The following is a 13354-nucleotide window of genomic DNA, read 5'->3' on the forward strand; positions in this document are numbered from 1 at the left end:
CTGCGCCGCCGGCTCTATTTTGGTCTCGCTGACCGGTGGGTCCAACCGACGCGTGGGTCCTTGCTGTCAGCGACTCTAGGTTTTAAGGATAGTTCAAAAATTCCAGATTCAAGTGTGTTTTGTTATTTTCATATCTTCAGTTTGGTAGCTCCTAAATTTGTGAAATAAATATGGTTGTGTTCCTTAGAAAGTGTAGTATTTAGGAAAAATATGTTCTTAGCTTCAACAGTAGAAATTTCTGGAGATTTAATTAGGGATTTGAAATGTGCTTTTGAATGCATTTAAATTTGTTTATTTTATATCTAGAGTTCCTGTGCTCCAAAAATTTTGAAATTTTTGTGGTAAGCTAGTATTAGCATATATGAGCTTTGGTAAAAATTTGAGGACCAGTGCATGGTTAGATTTATAGTTATAGATTTTTCTTTTACGGCTAGTCAATCCTTGCATGAATTTTTATAAATTATTTATGAGTCCAAAATTCATGAAATTTGTTGGAGGTAATCCTAGTACCATATGGATGTTAAGAAAAATAGGAAATCTGTTGCTTGACACTTTTCAATAGGATTTTCTATTTATGCTATTTCAAGCCTTGCTGCCTTATCATTTTTGTACAGAATGTTCTACTTAGTAAAATGACATGAAATTTTTATAGTAGTCCTTTGATATCATTAGTAAGCCACTGTAAATTTTTGGGAATTTATGAAGTACATCTGATATATGTTTATTATTTAACCTAGATATCTAAATAAAATAATAAAGGCAATTAAATAAATAGTTTGGGCTCCACCATTATATTATCTTAAATGTAATTAGTATGCTTAAACTGTTGGTAGATTATATGTTGTCAAATTTTGAATGATTACATGAAGTAGAAGTATTATTACTTTATATTGCATATTAAATAGTTTCCGGACTGATTCTAGAGTTTGATGAGTTGCATGTAGAAACTGATATGTACTGTAAAAATGGTTAATAACAAAGTGGTAGAGAATTTGATAAGCTTTCCAGAAAATCCAGGATCACTATTTTTGGATTTGTAGAACTCCAGTTATGAATGAAACAAGTAGCTACTGTTTGTGGCATAGTCGATGCATTATAGAAGTAGTTAAGTAATAATCGAGAAGAGATATGCACCTACTCAATCAACGTGATGCACTTGTTAACATATATGCATTCGTAATACTTATACCATACTCATGCATCTAGGATCGGAGGAAGAGATCACGTTGTTGGAATTCGAAGAAGCAGAAGAAGGGAACCCACAGGAGGATCCGCAAGCCGCAGCTCCCGAAGGCGTGGAGCAGAACCCTGAAGAACTTCCGGAGTGTCCTGACCATCGCCCTACTTTCTTTCTGTGAGGCAAGCCCCGGAGCATTATAAGTCTCCCAGTAATTTACAAATGTTTACTAACGTATTTATGATTGATGCATTAGGTTATAAGAGTTGAATGAAACCACTTGATGCATGTACCTTCCTTGTCCAGATATTACACCTTTAACCGGTATAGGTCCAGGATCGAATATGTATGCTTAGCCATGCTTAGACTAGTAGAAGTCGGGTGATGCCCTGTCACCTGCGAGATATAGGTGGATACCGGAGCACGGTTGGCTATATCTGCTATCGTGGAACAGAACCATGAGGTAAAAGTAAATTGAGACCGGACGGGAAGTCGATAGAGAAGCAACAAGACATGGAGGTCTTGGGTGTGGACTTATCCCCGTCTGTGTCGATTAAGGACCGTACCGTTGTTGGCGCTTCTGATAAGATTGAACGCATGCCTCTCACTTAGCTGGCCGGATAACTCGTTCCGACCGCGAAGCCGAGTAATTCAACTCAGGCCGGGAACCGTTCTGTTGTGCGCTCCTTCCGGGGAACGATCAGACTGAGCCCAAGGGCAGGCTTGGCCTGAGCATCCTGGCATCTGGTGTTCCAGATTGTGCGGCGCGGTATGGACCCACGAAATGTGTATCTGAGTTGTACCAAAGATGACCTAAGACTATCATGGCTGGTAGATCTGGGTTTGTGTTAGGAATAAATTCCCAGCTGGTTGAAATCGATTCGAATCGCCGTCTCTCCCGGATAGTGAGAAACTTGGCTAGTCCCAACATCGTAGCAACTAGATTATGAAACATGATGGTTCAGATGAATATGAAATTACAATACCTGCTATGGTTACTATTGCATGCTTCTAAATGATATACCATATGTTTGGCACAGGATAGTTGCTAATCTAGAAATGGATAGTTATAATTAACTTGATAAAGGAATCATAATTGTACAATGGGTAAATTGCCTTTTACGCAAAATGTTGTCAAGTTACGTCCACTTATACAGCCTTGCATGATCCTTGGAGTCATTTTATTTCTGGTTCATGACGGGTAAGTCTAGCTGAGTACCTTCTCGTACTCAGGGTTTATTTTCCCATTGTTGCAGATGGCACTGTGTACCATGGTTATTGCAAGAGTTGCTTCTATCCCGCTGTGGATGAGGAGTAAGCCTTGGGCAGGCTTCTTTAGTAATTCCTATCTTTGCTTTTGTGGACCGTGATCTGGTCTGGCACTGTATCAAACTATGTTGGAAACTTTATCTTCAAACTTATTTGCTTCCGCTTTATTTATCAAACTCGGTTTGTAATAACTTTTATTCGTACTCTGATGATGAAAAGTATCTATGAACTTTATGTAACATGTGGCATGTATGTTGAATCCTGTACGATCTTGGTTGTTGTAAATCGTTTATCGAGACCCGTCGTGGTACTCGACGGACTACCGGGTTTATATGGGTTCAAGTATGACAGTGCGACCGCTTGCGGATTGCCATTATACTTGTATTCTTATAAATTGGTCGGTTCTGCGACATTGGACCTACAGAAATGTGTTTTTGGTTGAATCTTAATGAAGTACCTCAAATTTTATAGAACTAACTAACTTTGGACTTAATATGGCCTCTAACGTTAGCACGGGTAAATATACTAGTATGACTAGTGGATTAGTTGTGGATAGTCACACTTTCTTTGCTTTGCTAGTTCTTGTTTTTTTGTGTGTTTTTCATATGTATTGTTTTAATAAAGATATGATAATTAGGTTTCGTGTTTTGCTTATCATTTTACGTTTTTTTTTGTCTTTATGTTTCTTAAAAAATATTAAAAAATATGTCAATAAAAAGCTAAAGTAAAAAAATGAAGGCATTGCTTGGTGGTTCTGCACTGTGCGGTGCAACACACGCCGCCGCCTCCTACTCTGCTTTCCTTTCCGGTTTTTAGCCCGCTCAGTTATGCTTTTGCTTTGGTTTTTAGTTTTTGTTTTTGGCTATTTGAAATTTGAAAATATAAAAAATCTGAATAAACATAATAAGAAAAATCCTTTGGATAATATTTCCATTGTACAATCTTTTAGTTGCTTTTAGTTATTTTGATTGAAAAAATAAAAAATAAGAGGGGCAGCGTGGATTCATGTGCTGCACTGTGCCGCACGGCACGCTTCTCGCGCCGGGCAACACCAGTTCATGCCGCACAGGCGCACCCATTTATCTCCAATTATTTTTATGCACATGTTTGTCTCTCTCTCTCTCTCTTTTTTAGCGAAGGCATATGCTTGTCTTTTCGTACTGTACTGAAGCAGGAGGTGACTATTTTTTTAGTGACGGCATGTGCTCGTTACACACCTCCATCCATCAAAAAGACCGTTGACCTTTGTTTTATGAAAAAGTTTGGACTTGTCCACACTCGTTCCTAGAACAGGTCTTTTGGGACGGATGGAGTACCTTGCAATAGTTGAATTGTCATTGCCATGAGCAAGGTACGCCGTTGTATAAATAATTTTTTGAGACTAATGTTTTGGCACAGCTAGTTTGTTCACACTAAAGGAGTTATAAGCATATATTTCGGTTGATTCGGTCCACAAGGCAAAGTGAAGCACGATGAAAAATATGCATCGTTTCTGCCAAGCTACACGCCGGTGCAGCAATGTGATGCTTGTGAAGCCTAAGGCTCTCCACAGCGTACTAGTAGTGCCTGAATTTTTTTTTCGATACACGTAGGCTCATCAGAACTGGCATCATCAAGCCACAGTGTGCTAGCATCGCTCTTGGTCCCGTAAATGAAAAAACATCCATATAAAATACTACATCAATCCATCTGATGTATAGAGTACTAGGCAAAAGCATCCAGCTTTGATTATTTCATTCACAAGGCAGAAGTAGGCAGCGGAGCAACTACTTGATCCGCTTTAGAAATTTCAGGCACTGGCATCGGCTGCTGCAGTGTATAGAGCGGTGCTCATATTTTCTCTCTCTTCTTTTGGCACTACTTAAGCTATACACTGTAGAGGGCCTAAGGCCACTCTCAGTGGGAGTTTCATGTTCTAGTTTCCAACACTCCCATATGTTGGAAAGAGTGCAGAAGAGATTCATTTCCCATGAAACTCTTCTGCACAACATGATGCCGCGACGGCTACACATTTAAGATTGTCACCATCTACTAAGCGTTGTTTTCTAACAACTGTTATTGCCACGTTTTTGCCGGTCCTCCAAAAAACACAATCGAAATGTTTTGGACATTCAGAATCACCATCAAGTCTTATTTCCAACGAAAGGAAAGACAACTTAATTTGCAGGTTCCTATGAGCGGTTATGGCCAAACCCTTGAGCACTGTTGGTGCTGAAACAGGTTCTTGACATTAAGCAGCGCCGGAGTAAAACGGCAAACGGGGAAGACTCCCTCATCCGGTATCCAATTTGGGTGAATGACCCAACTCGTTGGAAAGGTAATTTAATAATATCTTCATCAGAGCTATGATTTTGCATATGTTCTGTTCTTGACAAGGGGGAATCCACAAGAAAGATGATGGCAATGGAGGAAGGCTTGGGCAACGCTTCATCAAGATTACATTATCAAATTCAGATGTTTAACACAACAAAGGCCCTGTTCGCTTGTCTTATAATCCGTATTTTTCAGTTTTTTTCAGTCGGAACAGTGTTTTTGTCTCACGACAAATCAGCTAAAACAGTGTTTCGGTTTGTTTTTTCAGCGAAGTGAACGGGGCCAAAATCTTTAGAACATTAGCACAAGAAAACACAAGTGGAGTAAAGGACGGATTGTGTTTTCCTTTATCTAAAAAGTTATCTAAATTTTGTAATTTTGCAAACGTTTTTGTGAGTCCACCACGGTACCAGATGAAAAGGTTATGATACACTGTCCAGACCTTTTTTTTCGTGAAGCATAGCAACGCAAATTTATTTTAAGATGGGATCTTTAAAGACAACAGTACTTCAACATTGTCTCAACTCGAACAGAAGGAAAGATAACTGGAGAGGCAGTTACTTTATTCCCAAAAAGATAGATTCGGAAAGGATCTTAGTTTCAAGGAAAATTGATGTCATATATGGATGCCAGAGCAGGTTTTACTTCTTCTTGGGCACCTATTTCTCCATGGAAAGACCATGTTTCACGCATGCTGGAAAGGGGAGTCCTGAAAGGTCATATAGGATGTGTTAGCACCCACAAAGATAGCATAAACTATATAGTTCTGGCGATATTAGGCTATTTTAGTAAAAACCGTCCTTAATTGATGGCAGCAAGTTCAAAATAAATTCTGATAGTTCAATTGCGGTGGGACCTTCATTTTTTTTTTAAAAAAAAATCAATGAGATCTTCGGTTTTGAAAGAATGGCCCTGTTCGCTTGTCTTATGAGCCATACCGTTTCAGCGAAGGAACAGTGTTTTTCTCTCACAACAAATCAGCGAACAATACTTTCAGCCATAGCTTTTCAGTGAAGCGAACAGGGCCAATATAGTTTGGACCGTAAAGAAGGAATGTCATTGCGCTCGGAAAAAAGAGCTGAAAGCATTTAGACATTGAATTTAACGTGTGTCTTACAAATGCTTAGTGCGACCAAAGAAATTCAGTTTGTTTTAGTTGACAACCTCTGCAACTATAAAAACAAAGAAATTCTTCTTGAATATCGAAAACGGAACATAACGAAATTAGATATCTGAACAAAGATCATCGGCATGACGATGCCTAAGTGTTCATACCTGGTCAAAAATTGGTACACGTTTCCCATTGAGCCTATCAACAATATCCACTATGGAAGGCCTCTTTCTCCGATCAGCCTCCACACACTTTAGCCCAATTTCAATGCAAGCTTTTACTTGCTGGAGGCCATTTGAATCTAGTGATGGGTACTTGTATATTATTTGCTCATCTGTCCTCCAGTTTTGATGTACCTACATAATTGGATTTAATCCTTAGCGATAGTATATTAACTGAATGAATGGAAAGATCCTAAACAAGATGCTTCAGCCAAGTAAAGCTGTGTTACAATGTCCACAAATTTCCTTGCAGCTTTGTCTTGAGGGTCAGAGACTGCACAGTTCTTCTCTCGAATCGTGATCTCGATAATAATCATGCCCAAACTATATATGTCTGACATGGTGGAGATTTCGCCTCTATATAGATATTCCGGAGCCATGTACCCACTGCAAGAGTTTATCGAAGAATCAAATATTTACATGTCAATTACTTTATTTAATTTGAAGGAAAATCATATATCACAGTTTGTTTCGACTTACTTTTGTCCCTTAACATTGACTGTATACATCCGGGTCTGCTCTTGTCCAAAGAGTCTCGAGAGACCAAAATCGGCAAGCTTTGGCACCCAGTTATCATCCAACCATATAGAGTTAGGCACAAGATTCATGTGAACTAGGGAGCCATCCAATTCTTTATGACTATGAAGGAAATCTAGACCCTGGCAGATCCCCTTAATTATTTCGAACCGTGTGTCCCAGTTAATTGAACTATTCTCACCTGAAGAAGTACAAAGTAAAGAAAGTACTAATGAATTGTAAGTACCTAAGATAGTATTCTGAAAAGTGTGTATTTCTTACAGTAGTAGCAATAAATGAATATTGAAAATAATAGCTCTTTTGACAATTGTATATCTCTCTCAAGAAGCAATAGTAGAGAAAGAAAGCCAAGCATGTTGGATAGTTCATTACGTACCATAAATGTGACCGTCGAGACTTCTGTTGGGTAGATATTCGTAGCATAGACAGCTTTCGGTTATTTCTACAATTACATATCTTCCATTATGCTGAATCACTTTCTTCTGCGCTTCATGGCAGTATCCAACCAGCTGTACTATGTTTTCGTGCTTAATCGCCATAAGATTTGTAACCTCAGTATCAAATGCTTTGCCAGGTGCCGCTAGCGTGTTTTCAACGAGCTTTTTCACAGCAATCATGCGCCCATCCGCCAGAGCTCCCTGTTTTGTCACCATGGATCACTAGTACAAGGATTTGTGATGCAGAATTTCATGTTTTAATTCTAGGGTCCAATTGTATACCTCATAAACTGTTCCAAAAACAGAATGACCAATTACTCGCTTAGCAGAGAAATCATTGGTAATTTCCTTCATAAAGGTCGCCGGTAGGTTTGTTGGTAATGTACTCGCAAGACTCTGCTGGCTCGCCATTTCTGATAATTGAGGTGGCTATATGGATAGGACCTGCTACTAATCAAGTCTTATAAATAAAACACCCAAAGAAGAAAGAAAATCTCCTCAACCACACCTATGTATACATGTATTCTTCTGAAATCATTTGAAAGCAACCATGATTCTTTTCTTTTAGACTCACAAGGTGAAAAGAGGGACTGAACTGGATGCACATAAACAGATTAAATCACAGGCGCAACACCGAATTCGCACAAGCATGATTTTAGTAAGCAAAACTGTTTTACAAACAACCAGATTCTTAGGAGCACTAACCTGGAGAAAAACACTTGAAGGATACTTGCTTGCTGCAGGGAACAACACTTGAAGGAGCACTAACCGAAGGTCCGAAGGTCGTTGGAGTTCTGAGATGGATGCCTCGATTATTGCTGCAACTTATAGGAGTATAAATATAAAAGAAAGCAGAGAGAAGCTTGGGACCAACCGTGTAACAAAGACAAGTTGACTTGACCAAAGCCTAAGATGCCCAATGAGTCAGTCAATGACAATATGAGAGTATTATCGTCACGCGCTTTTGTGACGCAGGGTTGGTAGTACCTTCCATGAACCTTCCATTGCTATGTACACATACTGAACGCCCCAGTGAACATATCCATAAACTGACGTCTACTGAGACAGACATTTTTCACTTGCTCACTGGGTCACACGACCTTCCTCGTAATCAAAATGAACTGACATAACTTTTTTGTGAGGCCAGTTTCGGCTTGTACAACCTATAGTTGCCTGAAAACTTTGTTTCAGTGGACGTCCATTTGGTAAAGGAGGTTGTTTCCCGGGAGGGTGGCACCCGTTGTGGGGGAGCAGAACGTATAGATTTCTAGAGAACAATAAATTCTTGAACTTTCTATTAACAAAACACCTTTTCAATTATTATTAATAATGAATTCATTAGGCTAATGCATAGTTGAAGGACCTGAAATAGCGAGCAGAGAAGGGGTGAATGAGAGTCACTAAAAATTCTTCTTAAAGAAAGAACTCGGCCTATGTCCCAAATCGACACACCCACTCCTCTCCTCTAGCTTTCAATAAGGTCTAGTAGAAGGACCACTCCTACCAACCCTAGGGATGGAGCTAGAAAGATGCAGAAACAACACAAAAAGATTAAGAGAAAAATTCAAGAACACAGTGCAAATCGGACCGGTCTGGTATGCATATAGAACCTGTCTGGTACGACTATACAACATGCGTAACTTTTGGAGAAAAAATGTAAACACAATCAAACAGTCTCCAAAAATTATGAAATTTAAACCAGAGGTTAATAGCAGCATAAGGAAGCACTCCCCAAAAAATCTCCTAAAAAATCACAAGTCGAAAATACCGGACCACCAAACCGGACCGGTTCGATATCAACAGGCTGAAGTGAACTTTCTCAAAAAATTCAAAACTGACTCAAATCAACTCAAAAATAGTGAAACTTGGTGGAGAGCTTGACTAATACATGGTGAAGGTAATACCACAAGATCTGTCTAGAAATACATTGTGAACTTTTTAGTTGTTAGGGACGTAAACTCTTATGTAAATCTGGGTTCACAAATCCAACTTTTTAGTTGTTAGGTTCTGAAATTAAAACTAAAATCGTTTCCTGCAGATTTTTGTAAGTTGTTTGGTCCTTCTTTGGCCGTTTTCACGGTTATTGTCTTGCTACTATAAATTTCTGAAGCAATTGCTTGGTTGGTTAGAAAGGGTTAAACGGCATTGCTTTTCACATAAGGCCCACGAGTGTTTAGGGTGGGGGTGAGATCTGTTTTTTCTTGGAGCTAATTGTACACAAAAAAAATCTGACCACTCAGCTGCATCGAGTTAATTGTCTGCATATTGAGCACCCGTCAAAGAGAACGAGAATACTCCCTCTGTTTCAAATTATAAGTCGCTTTGACTTTTTTGGTTTATCCATTTTGCTATGTATCTAGACATATTATTATATCTAGATGCATAGCAAAATGGATGTACCAAAAAAGTCAAAGCGACTTATAATTTGGAACAAAGGGAGTAGCTTCCATTTCAAGGTATATCGTGTCATGCCTTGAATGTGAAGACATGAACACAATTGCTCGAAATCACGTGAGTGAGTTTAGGTGTTTTCATCTTCTTCCCCAACAAAAGATTGTTCCTGAACCTTGGCTATGAAACTAGGGCGAAGCTCATAGCTAGGTGAAAGGATGGGTTGTGATGATGCTGGCGGCTCCAAACAAGCGCCCTTCGGAGTAGCGGGATGAGAGATGGATGATTGGTTCATGGTGTGGAAAGGATAGAAGGAAAGAAAGATAAAAAGAAGGATAACTCGGATGACTCGACTCTAAGTTAAGACAGCTACCGTTCCCCGCAATGGCGCCAGAAAGCTTGTTGACACCAGAACTGGCAAACGGATAAACCACAAGCGTACGGTTGTCAATGTAGCCTTCAACGGGAGTATTCCAGGTATCGATTTCCACGAAGAACGTGAAGTGAACTAACGAAGGATCAAGACCGTCCTATGATAATACAAGGAATCTATGGCAATTGGGTAGAGAGGATTTGTATAGCTAAAATATCTAAGAAGGTAAGGTAGATATATTGGCACAGTCCTTGCTCACAGAGGCGGTAGGTGAGATAGTAAGAGACAAAACTCTTACCCGAAGTAGCTACCTTGTTACCAATGCCTTATCATTTTAATAACCTGCCTAATAACACGTGGTGGAATACAAAGGCTAGATAAGGCTGTCACCACTTGCTAGCTACCGTGAACAATCCGTGCGACAAGTGGTATACACAGGTGTCGCAGGGTTGGAACCACAACAAGCATTGTTGTTCGAGTCAGTGTTAGAGTACATGTCTCTGGTGGCTCAGGTGGACTCAAGAACACAAGAATCATAGAGGGGACGCAACGGTTTATCCTGGTTTGGGCCGATCGATGCCCTACATCCAGCCGCTGATGATCCTTATACTCAAGAGCACCCAAAATCGGGGGGTTACAACATAGTGTAGAGAGATTTGGTAGGGGGTTACCTTGGTGCTAATCCTATGGTTGCCTCGCCGCCGGTGGAACCTTCCCCTCGTCGGAGAGGAGGAAGACGACGGGTGCGGTGGAGGAGCTCTTGGTGCCCCTCTTTGGGTTGCTCTGCTCTCGGTGCTGAGCAGGAGCGGATAGAATGAGGAATGGAATGATCTATCTGGGATCATCCTCCTCCCTCTAAGGTCTGACCTTATCCCTTATATACCAAGATAGGTCAGGTACATGGTGGTTTGGGGGGATGTGTCTATGGTCTACATGCACCGAAGTCCATGAGGGTCTTGCAGCCGTGCTCTGTGGACCATGACGGTGTCATGGAGCCGAAGAAGCCTTAGGTGCTATCCATCTGCTCGGTTCTAACACTCTACGTGTTAGGCTGTGTCGGCTTGGACCGGCCTCCCCCAGGTGGACCTTCTAGAGTCATCTTGGTGGCGATGGAGATCGGCTCTAGGGGCTGACGTGCAGGCTCAGGAGCCTCCTAGCCCCTGAAGGCCAAGGGAAACTTGTCTTCTTGTGTCACACCCTGTGCGTGACCCTGTCATGGGAGTGGCCGGCAAGGTCATGCCTGAAGCGCGACGTCTAGGAGCCCCCGAGCCCTTATGGCTTGGGGCTTGTCTTCTTGCACCCAGGCCTTGGCTGGCGTCATAAGCTAGGAAGGAGCCAAGGGCTAAACTTGGGCGTGTCATCGATCGGGAGCCTGAGGCTCGGGCGAGCCCCCGAGCTCTAAGCCAGGACTGCACTGTGCCCAGGCTCGGTCAGGTTTCTTTGTCAGAGGGTGCACGCGAGTGTACCCGATAGGTATAGCCCCCGTGTGATCCTAAAGGGGTTGGTCGGGGGTCTCTTCAGTCCAGAACCATTGATCCTAAGGTTTAATATACCCATATGTTAGGATCTCGTTAGGAGCCCCTGAGCCCTTTGTGGCCTTGCTTGGCCTGGTTCGCGATGGTGATGAAGGGTTGAATTCGATCTTTTGGTGACCGAGCTAGCCATGGCGGGATGACTATCGCTGATGAGAATGTGATGCCCTACATGGGGCCCTTTCCCTAGTGTGATGGGGGCGTTTGGCTATCGAGGACCCCTTCTCTAGTCCTATGTCACGTAGGTCTGTGGCCCTAATGAGGTCTCGATGAACTTGTCTGGGAGTTCCTGACTCTAGGACTAGGGGCACCCTTCCTTTTGGTTGGAGCCTACTATGGGTCGGGTAATCGAGAGCGTCTGGGCTCTGGCTCGGGGCCACCTGATCATCCGACATGCCACACCCTTCTAGGTGCTTTGGTAGTAGGCCTTAAATCCTCTTGTGCTGGCCTTCATGGGCCGACCTTCTACAGCCATAGGTTGGGGCGTGGGGATGCACCGAGCTTGGGCAGGGGACCCTCATTGGGTCCATCGTTCAGTGGCTTCCGACCCAACTCTTGGGAGTTGGTTCGTTTTGGGGGTGCACCTCCCGAGCCCCCGTCGGTCGGGGGGTCGAGTCACTCCATCTAGGGAGCCGACACAACCCCCAAGGCCATCGTGGGGCTTCCTTATCAGTGGGAATGGTGGCTTCTCGGCATGTCTCTTCTGCTGATGCTCTATGGAGGCGGTTTGATGGTGCCTAGGCCACCGTGCTTGGTGAAGGAGTTATGGCGTTCTGTCCTGCACCGTCCCACTTCATTTGGAAGTTGGGAGGTCAGGCCATGTGGAGCTGATCTAGTAGAGGAGAAGCCGCAACACTTGATACGTGTGGATCTGGGCCATTGATGGCGGCCGGTGGACCCGAGAGGAGTTGAATCCCCTTAAATCCCATGAAGAGGCATGCATGGAGTGGGCAGCGCGCTTGGTGGAAAGTGGAACAATGACTTGACTCGTTGTCAATGCCCTCCTAACTCTGCCTTTACTGCATGACCACCATCACGAAATCGCTCTGAGGCATGGTGCGGGGATTGAAGGAGCACCTGGCTAGTTCCCCGAGGCCTCTTTAGCTGCCAATGGCTGATCGAAGGGCCTAGAGCCGCTCATAGCGCATCGACTAGGGCTATAAAGAGGGGCAACAGGGACGTGGTGCCTTCTATTCCTCCTCTGGCTCCTTCTCTTCTTACTCTCAGATCCAACTCCTGACGGCCATGGAGACGATGAAGTGCGACGCCTCCATCCGAGTGAGCCTAGCCTCCTCCGTAGGGTGATCGCTTCCATAAGGGTGGAAGGATTCCAGCGAAGGAGGGGCGACGACATGACACTAGATGTGTCTGTCGTGTTCCCCTCGCCTAGAGGGCGGAAGGATTTCAGCGACGTCGCTAGAATCCTTTCATCCTCCGATGGTTAAGGGGGATCATGACACATCTATCACTGCTCCTCCATCTCGGCGAAGGCAGGGGCTCGGGCCCATTAGCATGGTGACGGTCGACATCGCCTGGCTTTGGCCCTCGGGGAGGAACCCAGAGGTTAGCCCATCGGCCCAAGTCACATGCATCAAGGGCCCTGACCCAGAGGTCAGGCGTGCCCTACGGTCTTTACCACCGTATAGGCGGCAATAGATCGTGGTTTTTGCCACCGTATATTGTAATCGGGTTGTTCCAAATTAATGAAATGAAATTACTTTCATTTGTAATCTCATTGCTCATGAGTCATGCTTGGAGACTTAGGTCCCTCATTGGGATGGGCTATTACAACAATGGCCTCGGTGGCCAAGATCGCCGCGCCTGTGCTGCTAGCGGGTTAGTTCGTGAGAACCCTAGGTTTACGGTCTTTTTCGTGCCCTAGTCAAATCCCCCAGAGGGGAGATACTCGGCTTCCTAACCGAGCCACTCGTATAGTTCCCAAGCCAGTCTGTCGGTGCTTGGGGGCTCGCTGCCTCCCTCGGTGGGTCACAAC

The 13354-nt window shown here is 43.2% G+C and overlaps 1 protein-coding gene across 4 annotated transcripts; it reads right to left on the reverse strand.

Annotated features, from left to right (window-relative positions):
- Window positions 1-5219: 5219 nt before the first annotated feature.
- On the reverse strand, window positions 5220-7865 carry LOC136483690 (cysteine-rich receptor-like protein kinase 43). Of its 4 annotated transcripts, none has more exons than XM_066480828.1 (7): window positions 7771-7865; window positions 7348-7509; window positions 7005-7266; window positions 6572-6809; window positions 6322-6478; window positions 6035-6226; window positions 5220-5468 (listed from the first exon to the last, which is right to left on the reverse strand). In XM_066480828.1, exons 2-7 carry the CDS (start codon window positions 7474-7476, stop codon window positions 5445-5447), a joined length of 1002 nt encoding a protein of 333 aa, XP_066336925.1. In that variant the 5' UTR covers window positions 7477-7509; window positions 7771-7865; the 3' UTR covers window positions 5220-5444. The 4 variants fall into 4 exon arrangements, with proteins under 4 accessions (XP_066336925.1, XP_066336927.1, XP_066336929.1 ...); XM_066480830.1 differs by having other exon boundaries at window positions 7348-7512; window positions 7771-7859; XM_066480832.1 differs by having other exon boundaries at window positions 7348-7515; window positions 7771-7856.
- Between the last annotated feature and the right edge of the window lie 5489 nt (window positions 7866-13354).

This window comes from Miscanthus floridulus, chromosome 9 (genome assembly GCF_019320115.1).
Source record: "Miscanthus floridulus cultivar M001 chromosome 9, ASM1932011v1, whole genome shotgun sequence".
NCBI lineage: Eukaryota > Viridiplantae > Streptophyta > Magnoliopsida > Poales > Poaceae > Miscanthus > Miscanthus floridulus.